The sequence below is a fragment of the Balaenoptera borealis genome (assembly GCF_965194805.1).
Source record: "Balaenoptera borealis genome assembly, chromosome: 20".
Classification (NCBI taxonomy): domain Eukaryota; kingdom Metazoa; phylum Chordata; class Mammalia; order Artiodactyla; family Balaenopteridae; genus Balaenoptera; species Balaenoptera borealis.
The window spans coordinates 15277911-15293695 of record NC_138879.1 but is presented as its reverse complement, the minus strand read 5'-3'; the positions used below and the strand labels follow the sequence as shown (position 1 = coordinate 15293695).

General features: G+C 35.6%; 1 protein-coding gene across 17 annotated transcripts in view; it reads left to right on the top strand.

Annotated features, from left to right (window-relative positions):
* Positions 1-15785, top strand: part of TANC2 (tetratricopeptide repeat, ankyrin repeat and coiled-coil containing 2) — a gene marked incomplete at its 3' end in the record, with an annotated part of 357840 nt that overhangs the window by 228258 nt on the left and 113797 nt on the right. For all 17 annotated transcript variants that reach the window (XM_082373745.1, XM_082373742.1, XM_082373746.1 and 14 more), the window contains one exon: positions 7156-7281. In XM_082373745.1, coding sequence (XP_082229871.1) covers positions 7156-7281 — 126 coding nt within the window. The remainder of the gene's footprint in view (positions 1-7155; positions 7282-15785) is intronic.

The window sequence follows — 15785 nt, the reverse complement described above, 5'->3', positions numbered from 1 at the left end:
ATTTAATAGATTATAGGTTGAAAGTGTTTCCAGAATGTAGAAAGACAAAATTACTTTCACCTGCTAACTGTATAATGTGTGTAAATATTTGATAAGACCACAGTCTCTAGTAGCTTAAGTGATTAGATATCTAAATCAGTTTTTAAAGTAAATTGTATTAGCTCAGGAGGGTCCTCTCTTCTCATTTTAGCTCTAGATATATATGTTTTCCTTTACTTTCTAATGTACGTAGAAGTGGTTCCCCAAGCTGGGGGAAGATCAAATACTCAAATCTCCTTGGTGAACAGGAATGATTGAGGATTTCAAATATGAGATGAGTTTGAAATAGGGAAAAAAGTCAGTATATTTTACTTATTAAATTGTTCTAAGCATATGTACGAGGTTAGGGGGTGATGAATGCCAATAATAAAAGGCTTTGTTCAAACTCAGCTTTTAAATTTCCTTCTTTTTTAAACTTTATCCAGTATGAGTGATATAATTATTTATTTTAGAGACCAATTAATGTTGAATGATGATATGAAAATACCATTTTCTTCACATTTTTAAAAACCTAGGGCATTACTTGTTTAATTGGTCCTTGCTGTGTTATAGACTTCTCCCCACCTGGGGAAGAGAAGCATCCTCTTTAGCTTGAGCTTTGTGGCATCTTTACAGGACCACATTTGTCACGACCAGGAAATTGTCAAGGAATTATATGAGGCTGATGCTGGATTGAACTCTGAAGAGTAAAACTGTCTATGTTGTTCCATAATTCTTGATTTTAAAGAGAATTGGAAAGGATGTGTGGCTTTTAAAACACTTTTACTTTCAGGGAATGGAGTCAGCACATATAAAATGTTTATGGTGATTTATTTTTTTAAATATTTTCTGAGATTTTAACTCACTACAATGTATTGAAGTAACATATGTAATGAAATTTTTTAAACAATCATGTACTTTTTATTGATTACTAAAATAGGTCTGATTGAATAAATATATTGGTCAATTAGATTTAGCTATATACCTTTAGCAACATAAAGATTCTTAAACAAGTGAAGTCTAAAGTTAATGTACCAATTAAAAGCTCCGTATACCACAAATGAAAATAGTACTATTTACTGAAAACATAAAAACTTTTATCTTGAATGATGAAGTGATTAAAGGTGAGTTTTGGCAGTCTAGCATTAAAGGTTGGGTTTTTCCTGGAGCAGCTCGGTTTTCTGAATATAAATTTAGAAGTTTATGCACCTTTAAATTAAAATTGTAAAATATGAAAAAATAAAAACTGTCTTTTATTGTTTTCAAAATGTAAATCACTATTGCATATTTTTAAGCCTGTTGTGTTGGAAGGAAGCAGAGAACCTTTGTGGACTTGTGGTTGCATAGCAGAAATTATCAGAGTAGGCTGTCTGTGGTCATCCTTGATGTCTTAAAATGAGATTGGCAATGAATTGGAGGGATATGGGAAGCAGGAAATGTTCGCTTACAACAGCTGTCCTCAGTGCTTTGTGTGAAAATGAAGAGTCTATCAGGGAAACATGCAAACAACAGAAGTCAGTTAAAATACAAACTTTCACCATCTGCTTCTTAATGTTTGGAGCTGCACAATTTCCTAAGAGAAGGATCTTAAGAATCAGGTAAATGCAAAATGGGAATCCTGGGGGATTTAAATGAAGCCAATCGGAAACTGTAATAAAGATTTTACCAAAAAAAATGAAATCAGAAATGGGCTTTTCTGCAGTCAGAATGTTGGCTTTATGAATCAGGGGTGTAAGAACAGCAGAGTGGCTTCTTGCCCAGGCTGTAGCAAACATAAAGTATCATTCCAGGCTCCCTGCTCAGGTCAGCCAGAATGGCAGTTGTGCTACTAAAATCTGTTTGCATTAGTGGCAACTGATATAAGAAGAAACAATTTAAACTGATTCCAAACTCTATAATACAGAGTTGCCTCTGGAATGTTTTGTACCAAATGTCATCTGCTGGATTTCTTCCTGCCCACTTGTGTATTAAATTCAAAAAGTATGTCAGTTAAATGTTCTGTAAATGAGTCAGCTGTTCCAATCTGATGAAATCTCAGAAAAATATATGCTCCCTTTTTCCACTTCCCTCTTCCTTCTCTGAAAACAAGGATTTTTAATGACATAGATTTTATGGGCTTACTTTTTTAAAAGCATTTTCTTCTTACATAAAACTTTTTTTTGTTGATTTGTTTTTCCTGTTTCATCAGTTCACTTCAACTTACCTGATTAATTCTTTTATTTGTATCTAGAAAGTGTTCATTAAATATTATAGTATTAATTTAATTTGACAGAATTATCTCAAAAAAATTGCCAGGACAATTTCACAGTAAGAGTAGCACTACAAGGTGGGAATATATGTGTCCCTATAGATCTGCCACCGGTGTTTGTATGGGATGATGATGTACAAGGCATTGTTGTTGTAGCCACCTCCTTCATCCTTAGCTTTCAGATAACCCAGTGAGACAAAACCTAATTTGTTATTCATTGATTGTTTAAATATAGGCAAAACACAACGTGTATGTTAAATACAATTATTTAGTCATTAAATAGCACTTATTGAGCATATGCTATATATGCCAGGCACTCTTCTAAGCACTTGAGAATCATCAATAAACAAAACAAAGATTCTCACCCTCGTGGAACTTACATTCTCACCAGGGAAAGTAAAATAAAGAGAATAAATAAGTAATTTATATAGTATTCAATACAATAGAAAGTGATATGTGTTATAGAAAAACGTAAAGGATTAGCAGTACCTGAAGAAAGATTTTATGAACATCATTGGAGCCAAGCATATTACCATAGCGATGTCTGTTAAACATTAAGCAGAGCAATGAGGAAGGTGAGGATAAAGCCAGACAGATTTCTAAATCTAAGTAGGACTAGCCTGGAATTTAGTTCTGTATTGAGCATTACGTGCAGGGCACTCTGATTGACTCTGAAGGAATGTAGTTATCAAAGATGAATCAGACATTGCCTAGTTGCCCTCAAGAACCTACCATAATCTAGTAAGGGAAGACAGACAATGTAAACAATTAGCTGAATAACACAAGTTCTAATTAGCCATATATGTATGTGGTTGCTGAAAGGGAGAAGCAATTAATTCTGACTGGGGGATCTATCAGGGAAGCAGAAAAAGTGTAGCCTGAGCAAATTTTGACGATGAGTGAGATGTTTGACAAAGTATGACAAAGACTTTTTCTCAGAAATTGGCTTGCAAATGGAAAAGGTTCATGGGACTTCGCTGGAGAGTACAACTACGTACAGTTAGTGAAACAAAGGCCACAGCGCATAGAATTTCAGGTCTCCTGACTGATCTTTCCAATATTTGTCTGCTAAGTCTTTAAATACTGTATTTGAAGGGACAAGAATTTTGAAAATGATGAAGCAGAAAGAAACTGAAAATAAGACTAAGGAAAACAATTTAATAAGGAAAAGAGGCAGTAAAGAAATTATTTTGGATTATTTGATAAAATAGTGATAGATTCAGAGATCAGAGAAAAAGATATTATTGCCAAAATAAGAAAAAGAATGAATGTTTTAAGAGACTTAGGTAACACTAACCATAACTCAATTGCAGTCCAGAATAAAGCAGTAGTTCCCCATTGGCTGGTTCAGAGCTATAGTGCTTGATATTGAATATCTCTGCTTTTCCTTAGTTCAATTTGCCTGTGAGTATTTGGACTTGTAAAGGAATGAACTGTTTTTCAGTTCGGTTATTACAATATTTTTTCTTTTTCTTCTAATGTCATTTGTCTGAATTGAGAAATGTGCTGATTCCAAAATATATTTTACTACATTTCTTGGTTTTGTGAAAAAAAGCAATAGAACAACTGATGTTCATTTTTCTAGGAATAACTATGGTAAAGCTTAGTTTAGTAAAACTTGTTAAGTTCACAGTAGACATTTACATTTTATGAAAGCTGCCAGTAGCTCTTCATTGAATATAAGAAGCTGAACATGTGAAACGAAGGCTGTGCCAGAAGATTTTTTTAATACAAAGAAATTAAAATGGATTATGTAACTTATTTAATTTAAATCTGTACTCCAAGTATAGATCTCCCGTAGTTTAATCTTTAAAAGATTCATAGATGGATATAACATATAAAAAGAAAAGACTTTAGGCTTCTTTTTTTAACAAAGCTTTTTGCTCCACTTCATGTTGTGTATTTCTATATCATTCTGCCTACTGTTAATGAAATATATATTCTCTTTTTATTAAAACATATCAAACCATCTTATTGTGTTAGCATATAGAACCATTTTAGTAAAAGTACCCTGCTAGAACCTTGCTTTAAAATCATATAATGTACCATTAATATTGCCATAATGATAACCAGAAATTTCTATCACTCATCCAGCTGTTAGTTTTTATTTGAATTTTGTTTTAATGTGAATAAAAGAAAATAAAAAATTTTCATTGTCATTGGTCTTTTCATATTACTCTTCAGTTTATCAGCTTAAAAAGTACCTTATAAGTATCTTTCTTATTAAAAAAATAACAAATTTGGACTTTTGTTTGTTCTTTTGTTTCTTACTGCAGAAAATTTTGAAGTGAGATTTATTAGCCTGTGACATGCAGGGCACCTAACTATGCATTGGCAAGGCCTTTATTGCCCAAGTTTGATCACTGCTCTTTGAAGCCATAAAAAACAGAGAATTGAGGGAAAGTGACAAAGATGAAGAAGGAATGAAAAATAAGCCTTTTAAGAAAGAATTAGATTTGTTTAGGTTTAAAAGGAGAGGAGGGTACAATGCAAATAGTGCTCACTGGATTGAGAGTTAAGATAGCTGGTTTCCAGGCCTGGCTCTCCAGTGAATAAGTGAGTCACTGTAGATAAATGACTTCACTGTCTCCTAAACTGTAAAAGGAGGGGATCTGACTAGATTGGGGTCAGCTAGTATTTTAGGCTTTGCAGGCCATATGGTCTGTGTCGAAACTATTCAACTCTATGGTAAACAGCTATTTAAACAAAGAGGCAAGGCTGTGTTCCAGTAAAACTTTATGCGACAGGCCAGATTTCATCCACAGGCCATAGTTTGCTGACCTCTAGTCTAGATGGCCTTTAAAACTCCTTTTACATCTGCGTTCTGTGTTATTGCTTTATTATCAACATCACATAGTAAAAGAATTGCTGTTCAGTTATTTTCTATGCTATCTCAGCCAGGGGCTAGCCAGGAGACAGAAACCACACAGATATTTTAACAGAAGATGTTATATATAAAGAATTGTTAACTAGGTTTTAAAGAACTGAAAAGGTAAAAGAGAACACTGAGATTTCATGGACTTAGCAACTTCAGGAAGCAGCTACCACTTCTGAGCCTGTAAACGAGAAGAGGTTGGGATGATTAAACCATAGAAGCTTGGAGGAGAGGCCCCACAAAGCTGAAACAAACATCTCTGTGAAGGGGCCATGCTCAGCTGATGCTAATATTTCTGCGCTCCAAGGAGGGCTCTGTGGGGACAGGACTTCTGGGGGCTACCCACGCCCTGCCTTTATTTTTTTGGTAGCTACACCCATATGGATAAAGAACCTAGCAAAAGAAAATAGACTTTGGTTAAAACAGGAGGGATTGTATGAAACATAAGAAAGAACTAATTCACAGAACCAAATTAGAACCAGTGGGGATGGTGTAATTGTCCCCAGTGTTTTTAAATAAGAGATTAGAAAGTTATCTATTCTGGATAGTTTTAATTTCAGAATGCAGAAGTAGAGATTATCTTTTATTCTTCTGATATTTATTCTCTTCCTCTCTCTGGTGTGTCATGTGTCATTTGGCTTCCCTTTCTTGGTTTAAGTTCCCTGGACTAGCTTTCAAAGACTTTTATTTCCTTATAGAAACTATATGTATAATTTGGATAAATTCCTTTTGTGTGGGTTTCCAGTAGATCCAGGTAAATAAGACAATTGCAGTAATTGAAGGGTGAAGGGAATATACGTCTCTTGCACTTGTTCTTATTCTTTTCTCTCTTCCTCTCCCTCTCTTCGATTTTCTCCATCTTTTCTCTCTCTGTTTCAGCTCATGGAGCACTTTGTAACTGTCTTTGTGCCAGTTGTCATAGCCCTCTTTATGTTATTGTTGTGTCTTACCTTGACTGAGGATGTGGGCAATGCTTCATTGGAGCTCCGCAGCCAAGAGGGATCTCATTTTGCCTCCCTTCACCCACTCCAAATTGTCACAGAGGTAGACTAGCAATGAAGCCAGCGAGGGCACCAAGAACAGAGCCTGGCACACAGGAGTCTCTCAGTAAATAATTGTCATGGAATTACTGAACTAACCCCCAGCACAGTATCTTACATAGTTGGCAGCAGTTTGAATTAACGGTTTAATTAATCACGTATAAGCTCTAAATAAACATTTCCTGACGGAAGTTTGGGTTTTTTTTTCTTTTTTGTTAAAAGCTTTTTGTCTTCAGCACTCCCTGATTCTTGATTTCTTCACTTTTTGATTCATTGTAAGTGGACTCAATAGCTCTCAGTATGTAGCAGTGCCATTTTACCCCCATCTTCTGCCATTTTCTCTTTCTCTTTCATGGCTAGGTTAGGGGTTAAAGGATTTATAGATGCAGTGGGAAGCCACTGTTACTTGACTTTCATCTTCAGAGAGCAACAACATGTTCTTTGGAATTCATGGACATTGGCAGTTCCCTAAATGCTATTTGGCAATTCTCCGTCCATTGCCCCAGGTGCCCGCCTTTCCATTATATACATATATATACACACATGTGAAAATTGTTTTTAGAATGTTTTCATATTTCACTCTTTACCGTGAATGGGAAATGTTGAAAATAGAGCTTCATGGTTCTTTTATAGCTTAATATAATTTGGAACAGATTTCTCCACTGATGTTGTTTATATAAATGGGATTTGTGACCCAAAAGAAGCAAAAACTAATAATCTTTGTTGTCAGGTACTAATGTGTTTGCCAACTTGTTGCTAGTATTGTCTATAAGCTCAGGCATTTGATAGTAGTGAAGGAGCCACAGACAACTCTGGACATGTTTTCCTGGCACATGTTCGAGACACTGATGAGGACTTTGAGTTGAGCAAATTCTCAGTAAATGTATCTGCTCTGATTCTGAAGTCTGGAGATACAGACTAACTGACAGTTTTCTAAACTTAGGTATTCTGACTAAACTCTTCTGTCTTATCAGCCACAAGCTCCACCCACTTGGAGGACCTCGCTTACCTGGATGAGCAGAGACATACACCCTTGAGAACTTCTCTTCGAATGCCAAGACAGAGCATGGCCGGTGCTCGCACACAACAGGATTTAAGAGGTTAGAACCACAAGAGAGCTTTGCATGGGGATGCCCAGGGGAAAATGGAAATGGGCAGTAGGCAAAAAGTTCCTTTGTTTCCAATTTCCACACCTATTTAAGCCTCCCTTAAGTGAGCATGTAACCAGTTCATTTCTGCTGAATCTAGAGAGAAAGATGAACACAAATACGTTGTACTCGTCATAGAAAGGCAGTGTAATTACCAACAGTTGGAAGCATTGATTCCTTGAAATTCTGAAAGAAAACAAGTGGAAAGGGCTGGGGTTGATGGGGGAAATAACCTTTTTAAGGTCCTGGATTTTAGAGGTAATTGTTGACCAATTTCAGTCCTAGCCCTGTCGCAGGTGAACTTGATGCTGCTAATTTGTTTCACTAGAGAATGCATTTCATTTACATTCTAGTGGCCATTTCTAGTGACATACAGTACTTTTATTTTCTTAGAATTTTAGTGCTTCTAGTCCTGTCCTGGCAACATCTAAACAACTTATCCTTTTCCCATTCAGACACCTGTTTCTTTACACCCTTTGTGCATGCTACATGCTTCTGCAGTCAGGAACCTGATGTTTTTGAAGACTTTTCATTTTGGTATAACCACAGTCTAGTTGAGAGGCCTATTATTGGTATCTCTGCTTGTGCCTCTTGTTTGGTCAAGTGAACCAAACTGTCTGTGATAGTCTTAACAGATGGTCTGCTTTCTCTAGTATCTAGTAATCCATAGTTCTACTACATCAGGTGCATTATTTATTTTATCTTATAGATTATTTGCATCTTTGCTCTCCTCCTCACCCCTTGTCCTGTGCCCTACTCTAATCTGTGTAGTGCCACATGCATAACTCACACAGGAAGGGACTCAAACATGCCTGCTGTCCATTCTGGAAGTCATTATGCTGACCGTTTTTCACTGATGGCTCGGCAACTAGGAGCATAAAATAATTAGTTGTATTGCTACAATTACCATACCTCCCATCAACAGTGGTGAGTTGATGGCCTCAGTCATGGTTTTAGTTCCCAATCCTATCCATCCTGCTTGCCGTTTCTTCAGTTAGCCACATCTTAGTTGCTTATCCCAGAAAGTGGAATTATGTCAAGTACTACTTTAGTGCTGCTATACTGATTATGTTCAAAGCCTGAATAAATTTATTCAAAGACCAACTAAATTATTTGTGCCATGACCAGAAGGCATAACCATAATAGAGAAGATTGGATACAACTGTTGATCTATATAGACCTTCAGATTTGATTGAAAATCCGCCACATTGGCATCACCTTGCATTGCATTACTGAAAAACATACTGACATTGTTGATTTTATTTTCTGCTTTGCTAGTCATTGAGTAATGGATTTTATACTACATCAAAAACAAAATTAATGACAGATTTCAGCTGTGTATTTTTTTTTTTTTTTTTTGGGCTGTGTTGGGTCTTAGTTTCTATACGAGGGCTTTCTCTATTTGCGGCAAGCGGGGGCCACTCTTCATCGCGGTGCGCGGGCCTCTCACTATCACGGCCTCTCCTGTTGCGGAGCACAGGCTCCAGACGCGCAGGCTCAGCAGTTGTGGCTCATGGGCCCAGTCACTCCACGGCATGTGGGATCTTCCCAGACCAGGGCTCGAACCCGTGTCCCCTGCATTGGCAGGCAGATTCTCAACCACTGCGCCACCAGGGAAGCCCTCAGCTGTGTATTTTTGAGAACTCTTCGTGTTGGGTTTTATTGATACTTGATGACACATGTCTACTTCCAGTATCTAAAGATTTAGTAAGGTCTTCGACAGATACATTCTGGTGAGCTTGATGTTTACACATAGATATCAGCTGTGTATAGAACACAACGAAAATCTTTTCCATTTCACTGAGCTTCAGCCTAAACATTCAGTAAAACCGAAGTGCATCCAAAGATTTTTCCAAAGCATACCTAAATCTTTAGGATGCTCTCCACCTGAATAATGCATTCCTAACAAAACTAATTTCATATCCCTTGCAGATAGGGTTTCAACTTATTGCTTACATTAATACTTGAAGATGGAGTCTGTCCGTTGATGAGTGTGCTATGGTATTAGTGTTTCAGTTCCTTAAAGTTGTCTTTTCTTTCAAGAAGTTTTCTTTTAGCAGTCCAAAGGGTTGGAACATGCCATCCAGTTGAGTGTATTAATCCATAAGAGACAGGGTGTTTACTAAGCGGTATTTTATCTTCTAAAATTAGCATACTTTAATTTAGAACTTTGAGGCCCTAGACAATAACCTTCTCTCAAAAACATGTTATCTTGATTACTATTTACAAATGAACTCTGTAGCTTGAACATTAACAAGAAAGGAAAGCAAACTTGGACAGATTTTCCTTGTGTTTCTGTAGACCTGTTTGGCAAGCCTTTATAATTTGTGGTTATTATATCCAAAACAGTACACTTTACTATGGAAACAGAATCATATTGTTTTCCTGGTATAATTTTAAAAAATCATGACACATCATGTTTTCTACTTTTATTTTAAGGAGCATACAAATTGCAGTCGTATTTCAGTTTTATATCTTCCGCTAACTCTGGTTATGATTGAAGTAAAACAACTTTACCCCAAAAAAGTAATAAAGTGATTGAAAACCTTTTTTAGTGTACATTAAGGTATCTCTTTCTACATTAGAGGTATATCTTTCTGTATTTTAAAGTATAACTCAAACAAGTCCTATGAAATAGTTTTTAAATCACAATTCCGGTTTTAAATGACCCTGGATCTTCAGAAGAAGGTAGTTTATGGTCATGTACACTGTAGTATATCCAGTGGGTACTAAATTAACTGACTGATTTCAAGTACAGAGATTATCTGAAGTAAAATCACTTTAATATATGAAGAGATGACAAGCATTTATTGGGCGCTTCATACAGGCAGTCCTGCACTATTTTGTTCAGAGCAGTGGTTCTCAAACTTTTGGTCCCAGGAACTCTTTCCACCTTAAAAAATTATTGAGGACCCAAAAAAGCTTGTGTTATATGAGTTGTATTGATTGATATTTACCATATTAAATTAGAACTGATAAATTGTTAAAATACCTGTTCTTTTTTTTTTTTTTAATAGTAGACCCATTATGTGTTAATGTAAGCTCTGGAAAATTCCACCCTACCCTTGTGAGAGAATGAGAGTAGAAAAAGACAAATAATCTCTTAATATTATGAAAATAGTTTTGCCTTTGTGGACCCGCGAAAGTGTCTTGAGAAGCCCCAGGGGTCCCAAGATCACAGTAAGAAAGACTGGTTTAGAGGATACCATTGTAGCTGAAGATAAGTTTTATGCCTTTAAGGATCACACAGCCTGTTTACAGAAATGTGGAAAAGTGTAGTTTGAGAGTTGGTTAGAAGTTATTCATGAACATGGTTTAATAGTACAGGCATAGTTCATTTAACAGTTATCTTAATAATAACTGCAATTGTTTGATCATAATAATAGTCTTTTGACTGCTGAAGCAGAAGTTGCTGAGGTAACCCATGAGCTACAGTTTGGATCTTCAAGTTGAGTATTAACATTAACATTTGCTTCATTAGTAAAAAGTCTTTTTTTTTTTTTTTTTTTTTTTTTACTTCTCAAGACAGCTGTTTTGAACAACTGTTCTCCCGAAATTGATGTTTCCAGATACCCAGCCCAACAGCAGGGAGGAGGTCACATAAGTGCACTGTCCAGGATCTTAGTGCAGCAAGTCAGTAGATTCCTAGCTGTCAACCATCCAAGATCTTGAGCTCTAATGACAAAATAGTTACAGTAGATTGTGTCCTAATGCAGAGTATACAACTAGCTAACCTACTACATGTGCCTTTTAAGTCCCAAAGCCTAATGTCCTTGACAGATATTAATTTGAAATCTTAAAGTTTTTAACTCAAGTTTTTTAAATTATTTTCAGGGTCCATTTTTAATTTAATCACCTTGTGTAAATGTGGAGTCATGCTATACCTGAAACCTCTCACTCTCTCTGACCACCTTAATGGAATCTCTTTTTACCCAGATAAAGACAGAAACTGTTTACTGTCCAGTAAAAGGGAAGAAGAGGATGTTGGTTTTTATGGATAAATATAATAAATCTGAAGAAAGAACATATAAATGGAACCAGGGGAAGTTAAAATACACAAAGCAAATCATAGCATAATGACTTTGAATAGTAGCTACTTGGGGTAAATTAACAACAGATTATTATTGATAAGACTCTGGAACCTTCCTGATATGAAATCATAATCACACTATTCTGCTTAAAGAGATTATACATTCCTAATTAAAACTTCATTTCTCATTATGTGTTGGTTTCCTTAGGACTTTTACTAAATCCCATTACATAGATGGCCATTCATAGGCATTGGATTTAGTTAATAGCTGCTTTAATAGATACTAGGTTGGGGGCGTATGTGCAAATGATGGTCTGACTCATTGGCAGAACTGATGTGAAATTGACCCTGACACAGTTAACTTGGCTTTGTCAAAGAAAAAAATTGAATTTTTATCAAATAAAATCAGTGTTTCATGCCATTTGTGAGTCCCCTACTTTTCCAAAACAATGAATCCTTTCTGAAGATGGCTAAGATGTATGTCATGAAGCTAATAATCTTGCATTAGCCTACTGAGTCACACATCCCTGAGGTTGCTTAGTCATCTTGATCATTGCCTGGCTAGCTCTCACATTTACAAGGGAATATTTCCATCAGTCTTTTCTATCTCATTGTTCATTGTTTTATTTTTACAAGATTAAATTTCTTTCTTTTTAGGTAAATGGAAAATCCAGAAATAAAGTTGCATGCACATAACTGCCTATATATAAATATTAGGGTAGATTGTAAGCTTTAGTTGTATGAGATGATCCTCTCACCCCCAACCAGCTCTTTTGCAAAGTACCCTGAAATTTGAAAATGCAGTACTCAAACTGGATGTCTTTGTCTGCTAGAAACTGATTTATACTTTTTGGAGTAGTCTAGCTGTAGTTTTTTAAAGCAGATCACTACTTGTTAAAGTAGCTCCAGATCAGTACACAGATCTGGTTTTTATATAAACCAGCTTTAGTTGGTAAATTCTGTCGTAAAATTTGAAAGCCCAAACAGTGGCTAATATACAACAAAGTTCCCCCACAAGACCTGAAAGGGAAAATTAGCCTTTGGGAAAGAGAAGAGTCTATAAACCATTTAATCTTCTAACAGGGCACGTATTGACCTCTTGCATTAAATAACACACTACTTAGAGAAAGGCTGTGGAGTAACATGAAAGAAATTCTAATCATGATATCTAGTTCTGCAGGAATAAATCACTGAAAATATTTTTAAATGCCTTAAGTGCAATAAAGAAAAATAACCGTTAAGCCATTTTTATGTTTTGATCTAAATGAGATTTAAAGAATAGCTTCCCAGTTAATCTTTCTATCATTATTTTCTCCAAAAGTGACTAAATCTTATTAAACTAACCATAATGCCAGTAAATTTATTTAGGTAACACTTTGTAAAACTTTTTTGATTCAGTAAAATGATCTTAGCGTTCCAATCTTGCAGTATGTAATAAAAGATTTTTTATGTAATAACTTCCCCAGATACTAATAAAATATAGCCCGGGAGAATTTCCTTTGTAGGGCCATAGCTATTTCATCACTGAGTGTTCACTTTAAAAATGTTTAATCTGGGTTTCCCTGATGGTGCAGTGGTTAAGAATCCGCCTGCAAATGCAGGGGATACGGGTTCGATCCCTGGTCCAGGAAGATCCCACATGCCGCGGAGCAACTAAGCCCATGCACCACAACTACTGAGCCTGCGCTCTAGAGCCTGCGAGCCACAACTGCTGAGCCCATGTGCCACAACTACTGAAGCCCGCGCACATAGAGCCCGTGCTCCGCAACAAGAGAAGCCACCACAATGAGAAGCCTGCACACTGCAACAAAGAGTAGCCCCCGCTCACCACAGCTAGAGAAAGCCTGCGAGCAGCAACAAAGACCCAACGCAGCCAATTAATTAATTAATTATTTTTTAAGTTTAATCTTAAATTTCAAGTAATTAGCCAGTTCTGATTCTCCAATAAAAAATCTCATCTTCAAGACCAACAATCTAATAGCACAAAACTATGTTGACATAGTTATATAATTCTTTTATCAGATGTTTCACATTTTAAAAGCTTTACCATTTCTATACTTTCCCCACATTTTGAGGTATTAAATGTGAGGAAACATGTAAAAAGTAGCATCATTTGGGAGAGTTGGATTTTCCCTATTTCTTCCACTGTTTTTGAAGGATCATTGTTCCCTTCCTGAAAATTCCACTCAGCAATGACTCCAGGTTTTTCTCAACTAATGTTTTTCTATAAGACCAATGTCAGAAAGCTGAAATTTAATATACAAGTTTTTCAAGGACTCAAAGTATTATTTTCCAGAGTCAAGCCTTTTCCCTTTTTTATCCCCACATTGATAGAATACAATAGACTTCTTAAAACACTAAGACAAATGCTGAGAATGGGGCACTTTTAAACAGATAAAAATGATAGCTTACATTTATTGGAGTTCTTATTCTTTATAGACCCAGTGCTAAGAGCTTTAAACATGTTATTTAATCCTCACAACTCTTTGATGCAAGTGGTGGTAGTAAGGAAACTGGGACTTAGAGAGATGAAATAACTTGCTTAGAGTTACAGGTCTAGTAATTGGCAGTGCGAGGATTCATTTCATATGTGGAAGACCCTGGAGCCTGTGCTCTTAACCACCATGCTATCCTATGTCATAGACAATATAATATAAAAAGCTTTAAGTAATATAATAATAGCAATACGATGGCTTATTGTACATAGTTCAGTACACTGGGGTGTTAGGGATGGGAAGCAGTTGCATATAAACACTAATTGCCGGATGGTGGTTGCTGGGACCTGCAGGGAGTGGAAAATGGGGAGTTGCTGTTGATTGGGCATATAAAGTTTGAGTCATGCAAGATGAAAAAGTTCTAGGGATCTGCTGTACAACATTGTGCTTATTGTTAATCATCTCATATGATTATTTTCCATCAAATATCTTTTTTAGTGAAGTGTCTATTCAAATATTTTGTCCCCTTTTATTGGATGGTTTCTTTTTTTATTAATGAGTTTCGAGAGTTTGTTATATAATTTGGATACAAGTCCTTTATCAGATGGGTACTTTGCAAATATGTTTTCCCAGTTTTTGGCTTGTCTTTTCATTCTCTTAACAGTATCTTTTAAAGAACAGAAGTTTTTAGAAGTCCAGTTTATGAATTTTTGCTTTGATGGATCATTCTTCTGGTGTTGTATCTAAGATTTCTTTGACAAACCCAAAGTTACAAATATTTTCTCCTGTATTTTCTTCTAGACGTTTTACAGTTTTAGGTTTTACGTTTAGGTCTGTGGTTGATTTTGAGTTAATTTTTGTATGTGGTGTGGTGCATGATATGTATCAAAGTTTTTTGGGTTTTTGTTTTTGGCATGTAGATATACAGCTGTTCTAACATCATTTGTTTCAAAGACTGTTCTTCCTCTACGGAATTCCTTTTGCACCTTTGCACTGTCAAAAATCAGTCATCCATATATTTATGGATCTGTTTCTGGACTGCTTCTGTTCCATTCATCTGTTCATCTTACCTTGATGCTAATACCACACCTTCTTGATTACTGTAGCTTTATAATAAAGGTTAAAATCAGGTATTGTTAACCCTCCAATGTTGTTGTTCATTTTCAGAATTGTTTTGGCTATTCTAGGTTCTTTGTATTTCCGTATGAAACCTTGTAAATTTCTACCCATAAAGCCTGCGGGAATTTTGATGGGGATTGCATTGGATCTGTAGATCAATTTGAGGAAAATTGACTTCTTATCAATGTTGAATCTTCCAGTCCATGAACATAATATATCTCTCCATTCATTTAGGTCTTCCTTAACTTCTCTCAGCAATGTTTTGTAGATGTACAGAGGTTGAAAATATTTTGTCATATTTATCCTTCAGTATTTCATACTTCTTATGCTATTATAAATAGTATTGCTTTTTGTTTCAATTTCAAATTGTTCATTGCTAGTGAACAATTACATAGAAGTACTGTTGATTTTTGTATATTGCTCCTGTATCCTGAAACCTTGCTAAACTCATTTATGATGTCTAATGACTTTTTTATAGATTCCATAGGATTTTCTACATTAAGATAATCATATAGTCTGCAAATATAGTTTTACTTCTTCCTTTTTCTTTTTCTTATCTTGTGACTCTGACTAGAACTAGTACATTGTTGAATAGAAGCGAAGAAAGCAGAAATCCTTAACCTTATTCTGATCTTTGAGAGAAAGCATTCAGTCTTTCACCATGAGATACGTTAGTGATAGGTTTTCAGTAGATGCACTTTATCAGGTTGAGGTTGTTCCCCTACTATTGTTAGTTTGTAAGAGTTGTTTGATTTTTTTTTTTTTAATCAGGAGTTTATGTTGGATTTTGTCAAGTGGTTTTTCTGTATCTGTGGAAATAATCATATGGTTTTCTTTTTTGCTTTTTTGTTAATATGATGAATTCCATTGAT